This window comes from Rutidosis leptorrhynchoides, chromosome 9, assembly GCF_046630445.1.
Source record: "Rutidosis leptorrhynchoides isolate AG116_Rl617_1_P2 chromosome 9, CSIRO_AGI_Rlap_v1, whole genome shotgun sequence".
Lineage (NCBI taxonomy): Eukaryota > Viridiplantae > Streptophyta > Magnoliopsida > Asterales > Asteraceae > Rutidosis > Rutidosis leptorrhynchoides.
The window spans coordinates 365058724-365072303 of record NC_092341.1 but is presented as its reverse complement, the minus strand read 5'-3'; the positions used below and the strand labels follow the sequence as shown (position 1 = coordinate 365072303).

The following is a 13580-nucleotide window of genomic DNA, read 5'->3' as shown; positions in this document are numbered from 1 at the left end:
TTTTTTTTTTTTTACTATTTTTTCAGATAGACAAAATTTTGCCAAATTGGAGTGTTACATTTGGTGCGAAAAATTAATCTTCCGTTTTGGGGAAAGCAACACCTATAGATTTCTCATTTCTCAAATTAAAAATTTGAAGGTACGGACTAACTAATTTAGGGATTTCATTTTTTAAACTTGAATACTTTGATATATCCACCTCATTTTTACTACTTCCACTCAAAAATACTAAACTGCGCTCAATGATGTCTTATACAAATTGTTAATGAAGGATATAATTGGAAAAAATGCATATAAAGATGTGGAAGAATAAGTGTGGAAATATCACCTCTTCTTGTTAATTTAATCATCATTTCGTGAAATTGGGAGATCGATGATCTCATTAACTATCTCAATTTCACCTAACTCAACTAATTATCTTCGATTTCCGCTTATCAAATTTGCAGATAATTTTTTGTGTCCCTGAAATTATGTCTGCAATCGAGACAATGGCCGTCGCTTCTAATGATGAGTACACTGCCAAAATTTGCGGTCACTGGTAATGTTATATATGTTTGTTGTGTATGTATATATTATTATTGTTATAATTATACTTGAGGGATGATTTTTATATTTTATTCAACTATATGAGCTGACTTCGAGCTAATACATGTGATATTATTTGTTATTTTGTGTAAATTGTGAATTTGTTTTCTTGCTATACGTAGGTATCTGATTCTTTTTAACAGACGATGCTTATTTGTAATTTGTATTATAGTGGCATGTTTAGCTTGTAGCTTTTTGGAGCTTAAATATATTGTTGTTGATAAAATTAGCTCCAATTTAAGAGAAAAAAACCATTGCTTGGTTGTCAAAGTTTTAAGCTTGAAATCTAGAATAAGAAGAATAATAATAATGTACCTGAAAGTGGTTTCCAAGTTAAGTTTCGAGATTTTGAGATCATATTTTACTTAGTTAGCTTCTTACTATGGTCACATACCTGTTAAATATTTGTGTTTATGTATGTTATTTTACAATTTCTAGGTATATGTGTTGGGAAAACGGCCTTACTAGTTCCCAACATCTAGCTCAATAGAAACGGTAGAAATTAACAACACAAGAATTAATATGGAAACTCCAAAACATGAGAAAAACCACAGACCTCTAAAGAGAGAAATTTATTATATTACAAATTGTTACATTGACATAGACTTGATAGACCACTATCAAATACCAGATAGACCACTATCTACTATTTTTCTCTTAAACCTAATGCAGAAAGACTTAACTCTTACACTAAATCTTAAAGAGTTTGTTTTGGTGGGGCAAGTTGGAATTAAAGCTTAACCTCCTTTTATAGCCAACTTCAACTTAGTCACCAAGTTTTACAGGGCACAAAGCACAACTTGGGCACTTGGTCACCAAGTTTACTATTTAGAGGATTATAAATTAATAACTAACAAATCATCCCTTAATTCAAATTCCCTAAATCTCGAAATCGCCGGCGTAGATGATTCCTCGACAACTTCAAGATCTCCATCTTCATGGCACTGACATATCTTTAACTCAATACAATAGATAATAATGCATCCATATCAAACATTGTCTAAATCGACAATCATTATCAAAACAGACAATCATAATTTTAAAAAAATTATCATACTACACCGTAAAGAGTATCACCAATCAGAATATCCCATTCTAAGAATTTCACCTCGGCACATGTTGAACATCAAGCTTAATTTTTTTGGTGCAACTTCCCCGTTTGGCTTTCTCGGAAGTTCATCAGCCATCAACATCAATTTCCATCACACAACTTGCATTAACGCCAAACCAATGTCCATATGTAATTTTTGGAACCGCTAACAAACATCCCTTTCCATGATGGCGCAGATACACCATGAGGATGACATGACTTTAGAGGAATTAGTCATTCTTTGTAACAACGGAGACATCGTTAGCGCCTTTGGAGCCATTTTGCGAATTAGCTTCACATGGATAATCAACCCTTACACCACCCTTACACACCAGGACCGTTACCTTCCTGCCTTTTCACCTTAGATAGAAGCTTTCTAGTAACATCTTCAAACTTCAAAGTTTATTTTTCATACATCAGAATATGTTTCATGTGCTCATAAGATGATGACAAAGATAATATCAGCCTGAATGATTTATCTTACCATCCACTTCAACTCCAATAGCTTCGAATTATGAAACGATACCATTAAGAATACTTAGATGATTTGAAATTTTTGTTCCTTGAGATACAACCGATTTGAGATGCCCTTGCCCTGGTATAATTGTGCCAAGTTATCCCAAAGCTCCTTAGCCGTTGATAACTCATGCACATTTGCAAGTATGTTATTTGCAAGACACAAACGAATATCCCTTGTCACCCTCAAATCCATATCATCCCATTTTTCTTCATCGAACTTACTGTTGCGGCTGCTAGAATCACCGCTAGAAGCAAGGGTGGGTTTACCCTTTAAGGCCTTGCGTAACCCGGACTGAATCAACACATCTTTGACTTGAACTTACCACAAGCCAAAATTGATTCTTCCATCAAATTTCTCTACATCAAACTTCATTGTATCGAACTTCGACATCGTATCCGTATCTTATAAACAATAATGAATATTAGAAAACAAGATATCATATGCGATCAATAGAACTTTGTAGCTGACTCTTCAGCACAATTTTACTCCTAACTCTTCTTTGAGTCGGTACAAATTCTATAACCGAGACCTCCGTCAAACTTGACTGATACTAGTTGTTGGGAAAACGACCTCACTAGCTCACAACACCCAGCCCAATGAAAACAGTAGAGAATTTAACAACACAAGAATCTACGTGGACTCCAAAACTAGGAGATATACACGGGCCTTCCAAAAGAGAAATTCACTATATCACAATTTGTTACAATGACATAGACCCGATAGACCACTAGATAGACCACTATCTACTTTTCTCTCTTAAACCGAATACAATCTTACAAAGTCTTAACTCACTAAATCTTAAAGTGTATTGTTTTGGTGTGGCAAGTTGGAATACAAGCTTAACCTCCTTTTATAGCCAACTTCAACTTGGTCACGAGCTTAACTTGGTCACCAAGTTTATATTTTTATAGAATTATGAATCAATAACTAACAATATGTACAAATATATGTGCCCAGCATTTTTATACACTTGACATCTACAAGTCACAGCTCAAGCTTACAGATCCACCGTGCAATGACAACACCTAGCATTAGGCATCCGCTCTCATAATACTTTCTATATCCTAATATTTTAATTTTACTTCAATGTTACTCTAGATTTATTCTTAATTGAACCTGCGTTTCTCGTGTTTATTCATCATATTGCTATTTAAGTGCATGGTAACTTAACATTATTGTTTTATGCATTTTGGTTTCTATCACATTTTTGTTTTTGTTTTGAATGCTAATATGCTATAGGACATATATCGAGTTAAACTGATTGCTATTATATCATAAAGTTTAATATACCATGTATATATCTATTATATTACTGAATAATAATCACAACGTGTCACAAACAGTGCCAGAGCTATTCCCTCCTCAAACATTGACCTGCATTACTTTCACTGTTCCCGCAATTTAGAAAAATGTAAAATATGTGGTGATATGGTTCCCAAAAAGCATGCTGAGGAACATTACTCAAACACTCATGCTCCGGTACGTATATTTAACTGAGATAGTTAACTGTAAGAAGTTGTTTTTTCTGCATATTCCAATAGGTACCCACAAAATCATATCTTTTATTCACTCGAAAAGAAGATATTTTATTTTTTCCATATGTAAATCCATTACTTTGATGGTTCCATATAGTGTAATAACTTCTTACTTTAGGCTTGGTATAACCTTAGCTCTTACCTACCTATCATTGGAAAAGCCTTGATTTTAGTTATGTAAATCAGAGACGGAAAAAATAAATATAAAGTTTGGAAAAGCCTTGAATTTAGAACCTTAAGCTATTTACGTAACATTTTCATCTGTTTCCCATTCAAATTTCAAACCTTTTTTTATGAAAATTTGATTGGGGTAATATATCTTCAAGGGCTCATATAGTTATGTATAAAAAGACTAGTACATTAAGATTTTTGGGTCAAACCCAACACAATCTGACCTGTCTTGATTGGTACAATGTTATCCTTACGACTCAAACCCTTGATGATCCGTTGTTACCCAACCAAGGTTTGGGAGGGATGGTTTTAAACTCTCAAAGTTCGAACAATTATATCTTTTGATCGGCATTTCAGCTCTGTTGAAGACAGTTAGTAATATCACTGTTCATGACTGGCAGCGTATCTGATTCTGTAACAGGTATCTTGTTCTCTATGCCATGAGTTGATTGAACCTGATAATTTAGATGCCCACAAAAGTCAAAAATGCCCTCAGCGAATGGCAACTTGTGATTACTGCGAGTTTCCCTTGCCTGCAATTGATCTGTTTGAGCACCAGGTAATCACTATCGGATCTCTTAACGCAGTTTGTTTGGCCAGTACAACAGTAAAATTTATTTTTTTAAATACTACGATAGCCACAAATTAATAATTCTTTTATCTCCTATAACATATGAATTTTGCCTTTATTTATTTAAACTTCCAGGAAGTTTGTGGAAATAGAACCGAACTATGTCATCTGTGTAACAGATATATTCGACTTCGAGAAAGAAGTGCTCATGAAGTTTCATGCAATGGTGTCCCAAATACTACAATCGAATCTTCCAGGTTTGAAGAACACCACCTTCCTTTTGTGGATATTCAACATAGAACTTTTGAGTTGAAAACGCATATTGGTCCATTGTTAACTTATAATTTAAGCCGTGGATTGATTTGGGTCCATATGAATGCAAACTAGTTTTAGATATAAGACGAATGGTCAAACATTTGCTCAAAAAATATATGTTTACATGTTAGGTTGGTCGTTACTATTAATGTAATTTTTTTAAGTCAGGATTTTAGCTAGTTGTATTTTATGATCAACTAATTACTTGATTTCATCATTTTTTTTTAAGGGTTGCGAGGGAAGTTGAACGAGATCGTGCTCGTAGAAGAAGGCCACCTCCACGTGACTTCTCTACACGAAGGCTTCTGTTCACCATAGCGATAAGTGGCATCGCAATTCTGCTAGGATCATTTATTTTCCAAGCCAAACCGGACCAGGATCAGGTGCATTAAGATTTCAAAAGGTCACTTGGGTTTGGTTTTGCATTTGTATGCAAAACTTTGGTTTTATCTGTTTGTTGTAACATGTAATGTGACACACAGTCACCATTGTCTTATATTTTCCCGTATGTATTAAAGTATATCCTTTTCTCCTAATCATATGCAAATGAATAGTGTTACACTAAAATATGACCTACCTAAAGAAATGATGTAAAGTTGAGTGTGTATGTAATATCCCATGTAACTATAAATTCTTGTATTAATCGCACTCCATTTGCGAGTTCTTTGGCATATATTATCAGATTGCTGAAACTATGTGTATACGTACGTTATGACTTCAAGAAACAACTTGGCGCTCAAACTAAGTTTCTTTGTACGACGTCATGGATTGAGTATGATTTGACTTGTTTACTACCACTTGTTGATTCGAGTATGACCAAGTGATAAAATGAGTTTTAAAGCAGCTTACGATCAATGTTCATACTAATTAAGTCGCATCAAATTTTAAGGTTCGTTTTTTTTTTTTTTTTTTTCCTTGAAAAGCAAGAAAATATTATTGATACTTATAAAGTTACAAGTACATTATATGGGCTGTGTCGAGTCCGATTATATGGGCTAAGCCCAGTTAACAGAATGTATACAAAATGTAGTATAGCCAGTTAACAGAATGTATACAAAATGTAATATAGCCAGGGTAAAAATAGTTATTATCGAGTAGTCTAAATGGCAAAAACAGAACTGTTTTTACCATTTTCAACTGTAAAAAAGTTAACCAAATTATTTCTGCACTACGTTAAAGGTGGTGTGCGAATCACGTTAAAATCGCAAAGTTAAGGTTGGGTCAAAATAGGGAATTCGTAACTCATTTTGCGAAACACCGCAAAAGAAATCCTTATTTTCGAAAAACTCCCTGTAAGTCCCTTCATATTGCAAAATTTATCCTTGTCGATTCCTATATTTACGAAATATGCCCCTGATCTAATGAAATCGTGATCATTTTAATCTTCCCCAAATTAAAACCGAATGATCAAGTTTCACTTGTACGTACGTAACTAACAGGCAACTTCAAAGGTGGAGGACAGGCTAAGAACGTGTCAGTGGCAGGTTATGGTGGCGTTAAATTCGGAATTTGATATTAATTACAAAAATTTAATTCTTAATTTGATCTAATGGGAATTTGGAGTAGCTTCTCCAAAACTGTAATTAAAAATATCTGCACATGTGGTGGAATTGGAACTACTAAAGGTAACAACGCTTCTATATTAATAAATAAAAAATTAGGGTTTACAATTTTATATACTGCCTAATAAAGAAAAAAAAACAGTGTTTATGAGTAATTACATTTGGTATGATACTATTATAGATTTATAGTATATGAATGTATACATATATAATAATTGCAGTTAGTTAGTTAATTTACAAAACAGAAGCATTATATTGATGGATGAGATTACATGAATGCCATGCCTGTTTTTGTGTAATATGATATTTTAGTATCTTATTTAGTCTATGTTAATCTTAAGGATAGTTTAATTGATAAAATCATGTATTTGTTCAAAGAACTCATTACATTTTTGAAGCCAAATACATGATCAGAAGTTTTGTATTTGCTCACACCAGGTGATCGTTACAAATGGCATAGACCAATGTCATCTACGGGTGTGCGATTGTCGATTCAAGATCACCACGTAACATCTTTTTATATCACCTGTTTTTAGTTATTTAGTATAAAGTGTCTTTCGAATCATAAGAATCAACATTAGCTGTTCGATTATTTTTTATCTTTTCCTAATTTTGGAATATCTTTCTTATGTTACCCTATATTTTATATAATCTGTATGTATCTTAGGTGGTGATTGATAATGGTATAGTGCAAGTGACATTATCGAAACCAGGGGGTCTTGTTACTGGTGTTCGATACAATGGCCTTGACAACGTGCTGGAGGTTCTTAATCAAGAAGGTAATCGAGGGTGAGTTCAGTTTTAACTGTTGTATACAAGTATATTACACTTTAAATAATAATTATTATAATACTTGTTTCAAGCTACCAATGGCTTTGAATATTAATTTGAGAAATTAAAATGAATAATGTAGGTACTGGGATGTTGTCTGGAGTGCTCTAGATGACTCAGGAAGAAAAGGTGTATTTGAAGTGTATGTTACTTAAACTCACTATTATATCCATAATATCACTACAGTAATAATAAAGTTTTTAAAATAAATTGTTATATAGCATGTGTAAAGATATGCTTCAACATTTGTATAAACGACCCGTTTATTTTTTAGTAAACAGTTGTTAACCCAATCTAACGCATTGTCAAGTAACGTTTGATATATCTATTATTATTTTTTTTATTATTGAAGCCTGTGACGCTATGTCTTTGCAGGATCAATGCAACAAGCTTTAACGTAATAGTGGAAACCGAGGAACAAGTAGAGGTGTCCTTTTCAAGACCATGGGATCCTTCCCTAAGGGGCAAAGTTGCTCCTATAAATATCGATAAGAGGTTTTTTTATTTTATTTTCCTTTATGATCCTCTAAAATTCGATGAGACACAAACTTATGATCTTTATATATGTCACGTAATTCTTCTAGGTTTGTGTTGCTGCGTGGTTCCTCCGGTTTCTACACATACGCCATTTATGAACACTTGGGCTCTGAGGAATGGCAAGGTTTCAGCCTTGGCGAAACACGAATTGCATTCAAACTCAGAAAAGACAAGTTAACTATGTTTTTATTATTATTATTATTAATTTTTTTTTTGTGAATTAGATGGCACTCTTGGATTATGAGCTTAATAAGTTGTATGTTTGGATAGGTTTCATTATATGGCGGTAGCTGATGATAGAAGAAGATACATGCCCCAGCCAGATGACCGATTACCAGGGAGATGCCAACCTCTTGCCTTTCAGGAAGCCGTTTCGTTAGTTAATCCATGTGTGCCCGAGTTCAGGGGAGAGGTAAGCTATTTCTTCTAGCCAATTTGACAAAAATATATACTTTTAATTTTAAATTTTATTTGTGAATGTAAAAGAAAGCTAACAATGTCTGCCTCAATAATATTCTTGGAATATTAAGATGTTTGTAGACTTGTACTCACATATGGGAATACGGTAGCAGATAAAACAAAAAGATTAAAACTTTTATATATTCCTTAAAGTATTTGGTTTGGTCGATGGAAATACCTTAAATTAAATCACTAGCGATGTTTATAAAAGTTACAGTTTTTTCTATAAGAATCAGTTTTTTGCGGATAAATGATGATCTGGGAGGCTTAATACACTAGAAACTGTGTCTATTTTTTTTTTTTTTTTTGTTTGTGTGGGAAGGTCGGTTGACTTGTTTGACCTTCTTCTAGGATCTATCTTTTTAAATTTTTAAATACCAGTTTGACCCATTAGAGATAAAACACAACTGGAATCAACCCATTCGTTAGTAAGTGTGAGGGAATGACATTATAATTTCTATGAATAGTATTATGATCCGATTGGTATAATGTTTTGCACTTGGGTAGGTGGATGACAAGTATCAATACACTTGCGAGAACAAAGATCTCATGGTACACGGTTGGATGTCAAACGACCCTCCAATTGGATTTTGGCAAATCACACCCAGTAACGAGTTCCGGACCGGTGGGCCCCTCAAGCAAAACCTTTGTTCCCACGTTGGTCCCACTTGCTTAGCTGTAAGTAACTTCTACCACGTCATCAATGTTCACTTACTCATAGTAAAGGTTCACTTTTATTTGCACCCTTTGTCAAATTCTCGTCACTTGTAGTCTTACTTATATGAGTTGTACAATGATCAGGTTTTCGTTGGTGCTCATTATGCGGGAGATGATCTAGTCCCAAAATTTGAACAGGGAGAACCATGGAAAAAGGTCTTCGGGCCGGTTTTTATATATCTAAATTCAACGATGTGCGAACAAGATCCTCTTACGCTTTGGGATGATGCAAAAAGACAGGTTGGATGATGTGTATGTAATTATACTTTTATAGTTTTATGTAAAATTGCCCTTTTGTTGATATTATAAAAATTTCAATGATATCAGATGACGGTTGAGGTCAATAGTTGGCCCTATAACTTTCCAGCATCGGAGGATTTTGCAAAATCACATCAGCGAGGAAATGTTGGAGGAAGATTACTTGTTCGGGACAGGTAACGCAAACTGGCCACCTAATATATATATATATATATATATATATATATATATATATATATATATATATATATATAGGGGCAGGATCATTGGGGAAGCAAAAAAAAAAAAATTCCGTTTTTTGAAAAAACTTTGTTCACGAACATTATAGATTGGATGAAAATATGAACATTTAGAAAAGACACTTCGTGATGAATGTTATTATTTTGGCGGGAAAACGATCGACAAAAATAACATTCAAGATAATATTGTTCGTGAAGAATGTTAACGTTTTTTTTTTCTTCATGTTTTGTGAAGTAAAATTTAGCCCGATTTAGGGTTTAGGGTTTAGGGTTTGGTGTTTTGGGTTTATTCCATAAACCCAAAACACCAAACTCTAAACCCTAAACTCTAAACCCTAAACTCTAAACCGTTCGTGTTAAAAACTCAATCTAAACCCTAAATCTAAACCCTAAATCTAAACCCTAAACCCTAAATTTATAAACCCTAATATCTAAACCCTAATATCTAAACCCTATAAACCCTAATATCTAAACCCTAATATCTAAAACCTCAACATACGCTCGAAAAACACGATAATTGTTATATATTACTTCTTCGAGCGTTTTCCCGCCAAAATAAAAACATTTATCACAAAGTGTCGCTACTAAATGTTCATATTTTCATCCAATCTATAATGTTCGTGAACAAAGTTTTTTCAAAAAACCGTAAAAAAAAAAAAATTTGCTTCCCCCCGCTTCCCCCCGATTGGTTACTTCCCCCTTGATCCTACCACTATATATATATATATATATATATATATATATATATATATATATATATATATATATATATATATATATATTTATTTTTTTCTTTTGCCTTTATAATAGAATTTACATATTGTTTCTGTTTTAGATACATCCAAAATGATGACATCCCGGGAAATGGTGCATATATTGGGTTGGCCCCACCAGGAGATGTTGGATCATGGCAAAAAGAATGCAAGGTGATGCATTTACCCACATTACTTTTCGTAATAACAGAGGTGGTAATGTAGACCCATATACTTATATAGAAGGTTGATTCAAGTAGTGTTAATCTCTAGCCTGGTCAAGTATTGTAAATAAAAAATTCATTAAAAAGAAATGGGTCAGGACGTCAGGTCAAACAAGTAGAGAGTTGCCCAAAGTGTATTTCTATGCATAAAGCCTTATCATTGTTATATTCATATTGAAATAATATATATTGTGCTGTCATCTTTGATACCTTAATTCTAAAGAATAACGTTAATAGATTCGGACTGAATGTGGTTCTGGTAAATGCTGCCCAAAAATGACCCATTTTGACTTGTATACCCACTCAATTCTCTGATTTTGACTATTGAGACTGTCCTTAGCAACTTAGACCCTTATTATAAATTCAAAGGTTCACATGGATTTCGTTACATACATAATGACTTCAAGTTTAATTAACTGGTTAAAATATTAACTCTGATTAACTCCAAAGGTTAAGTGAAAAGTTAGTCTGTTAAACTGAATTGAAGCCAAAAGTTTGTTTGACCTTGCAAGTGAAAATGTACATTTAGTAAAGTGGGCCCACTAACATACACAAGTATTGTTTAGGCTATAATTTTATGTATAATCTCAAGCAGGACTATCAGTTTTGGACTGAAGCAGATTGCACAGGAGATTTCTGTATTAACAATGTAAGATGCGGAGAGTATAATTTGTATGCGTGGGTCCCTGGTTTTCTTGGAGACTATCGATATCATGTGCCCATTACCGTCACCCCAGGTTTCAATTTATAACAAACTTTTCAACTCTTTTAACAACTTTTTATTTGAAGGGTATATGTGTAATTTAACTTGTAGGTTGTGGTATTGATGTGGGCGATCTTGTTTATGAGCCTCCAAGAGACGGGCCCACTTTGTGGGAAATAGGGATCCCTGACCGATCTGCTGCTGAGTTCTATGTACCTGAGCCTGACCCCAAATATGTCAACCAACTTTTTATCAACAATCCCAAGTGGTTCGTATTACATTACTATTCTTCTACGCGGGTTCGGGTAGGTTGGGTCATGGGTCGAAATTTATGAGGTTACACTGCTTATTGTTGGTGCGGGCTGAAACGGATTGAATTTGGTTACCAAAAATTTCTATTTTTGTGTAGAAACAATTAGTTTTAAATATGATTACCAAAAAAAAGATTATATCAATAATAATCCGTGTTTTTGTAAGAAAAGTGATCTATTATTAAATATGCATAAAATTACACGTAGGCGGACGTTTGTCCCACTTGACCCGTGTCCCTTTTAGCTAGGCTTAAACGCACATTAATGTAGTTATTTATGCTCTGACATTCATAGTGTGTATTGAACCATTAAGGATTCCATTGTGTGTAGTGAACTTGTTATTCGTTGCTATTATATGTAATTTTTGGTACTTTTACTTGCGTGTAAGTGTTGTTGACACGTGGCATCATTACAGGTTGCCACATCACCAAACTACATACCAATAAACTAAAAGTTCATTACACACACAATGTAACTACTTTCATGCTTACAATGAGAATGTCATGGCATAAATAATTACATATTCGTGCACTTAATCCTTTTAGGTAGTGTTTTTTTATTTTTTTTCTCTTATGCGTTAGTGACAAAACATGCCCAAAACAACCCTTCTGATTGTTTTCTTTTATAATACTTTTTGTATCAGCAACTTTAGGCAGTATGGGTTATGGGAAAGATATGGAGAGTTGTACCCTAATGGAGACTTGGTGTTCACGGTTGGAGAGAGCGATTATTGCAAAGATTGGTTCTATGCTCAAGTTCCAAGGTACAATTCCAACTCCATTTGTTTTATGTTATAGGTGACAAGATGGGTGGGCCGTGGGTAAGATATGTGATAACGGGTCTGGGTTGAAACAGGTTATCTCTCAGTAAGAGTTTATATTATTAGTGAAATTTCTAAATTTCAGGAGAAAAGAAGACGGTTCGTATGAAGGAACCACATGGCAAATAAAGTTCAGACTTGAGAATGTGCAGCGTGCTGCTATTTATAAGTTACGAATGGCACTGGCTGGTGCAACTCTTGCAGAAGTACAGGTAGACAGTTTTCCTTGCACCGAAAGTTATATGGTAGGGTCAATACAAGTACGTTTTGGTAAGGGTTGGGTTGGCTTGATCTAAAACACTTTCTCTCCGGGGTTTTCATTTTAACTAGTGTGTCAAAATCAAAATTTTATATCATCTAAGTTATAGTCTGTTTATGAAATAAAATGATTTAGAAGGTTCTATGCATTATAATTACACTCTTGTCTATCTTGAACCTTAACTTTTAATATGAGAAATGTTATGTATATGAAAAAAGTAAAAAGGTTTTTTGTTACATTAAGAAGTTTAATGTAAGGGAAAACCTTATCTTTTAAGGTTTATTTTACAAGTGTATCATTTATATTATTTATTTCTCATCTGACCCATCAAACATAACGTTAATAACCAGTTTATATATAAAGTGGTCAAATTTATCATTTGTTCCTATGCATTATACTAACAAAAGCTTATCTGTAACCATAGGGATGTATAAATACATTATCAGGTGTATCAATATCATACTAACAACATATCATTCTGTCATGTGTTCTAGGTTCGAGTAAATGATCCAAACAAACCTCGTCCGTTATTTACGACAGGACTGATAGGACGTGACAATGCAATCGCAAGGCATGGGATTCATGGGCTATATTGGCTATACAATATAGATATTTCGGGTGCTTTACTTGTTGAAGGAGAAAACACTATTTATCTTAAACAACCGAGGAACCAAAGCCCGTTTCAAGGTATTTTGTATGATTACTTACGCTTAGAAGGCCCCCCTTGTTAATTATGAAGATCGAATGGGTTTTCATTTTATCAAGCAAATCTGCAAATGTTGTCCTGGAAGTGACCTTTGAAAGCGAACTAATAAATGTGTATATTTCCTATAAATGTGTTGCATAGTACTCGTATGATAATATATACGTTTCTTGTATATTTTTGTTGTATTGATCGACATCTAGCCAATCATCATAATTATATATGAAATTGCGAATTGTTGTTGTTGGGTTGATTGACACTAACCTAACTACCTAAGCAATTACTCCGTATTTGTTATTATTATTATGAAGTATCAAGTACTAGTATTATTTTAACCAACATGATATATGAATCAAGTGGTCTTCAGAGATAATAGCATCAGAAGGTAGATCTTTTGGACGTAACTCTAATAAAGAAG

General features: G+C 33.7%; 1 protein-coding gene and 1 pseudogene across 1 annotated transcript; both read left to right on the top strand.

The window, feature by feature from the left end:
* Positions 1–310: 310 nt before the first annotated feature.
* LOC139865601 (uncharacterized) lies at positions 311–5288 on the top strand. Its single transcript, XM_071853668.1, has 5 exons — positions 311–538; positions 3539–3674; positions 4323–4460; positions 4608–4729; positions 5017–5288. Exons 1-5 carry the CDS (start codon positions 471–473, stop codon positions 5177–5179), a joined length of 627 nt encoding a protein of 208 aa, XP_071709769.1. The 5' UTR covers positions 311–470; the 3' UTR covers positions 5180–5288.
* A 932-nt stretch (positions 5289–6220) lies between these two features.
* On the top strand, positions 6221–13276 carry LOC139866952 (uncharacterized; annotated as a pseudogene).
* The last annotated feature ends 304 nt before the right edge of the window (positions 13277–13580 follow it).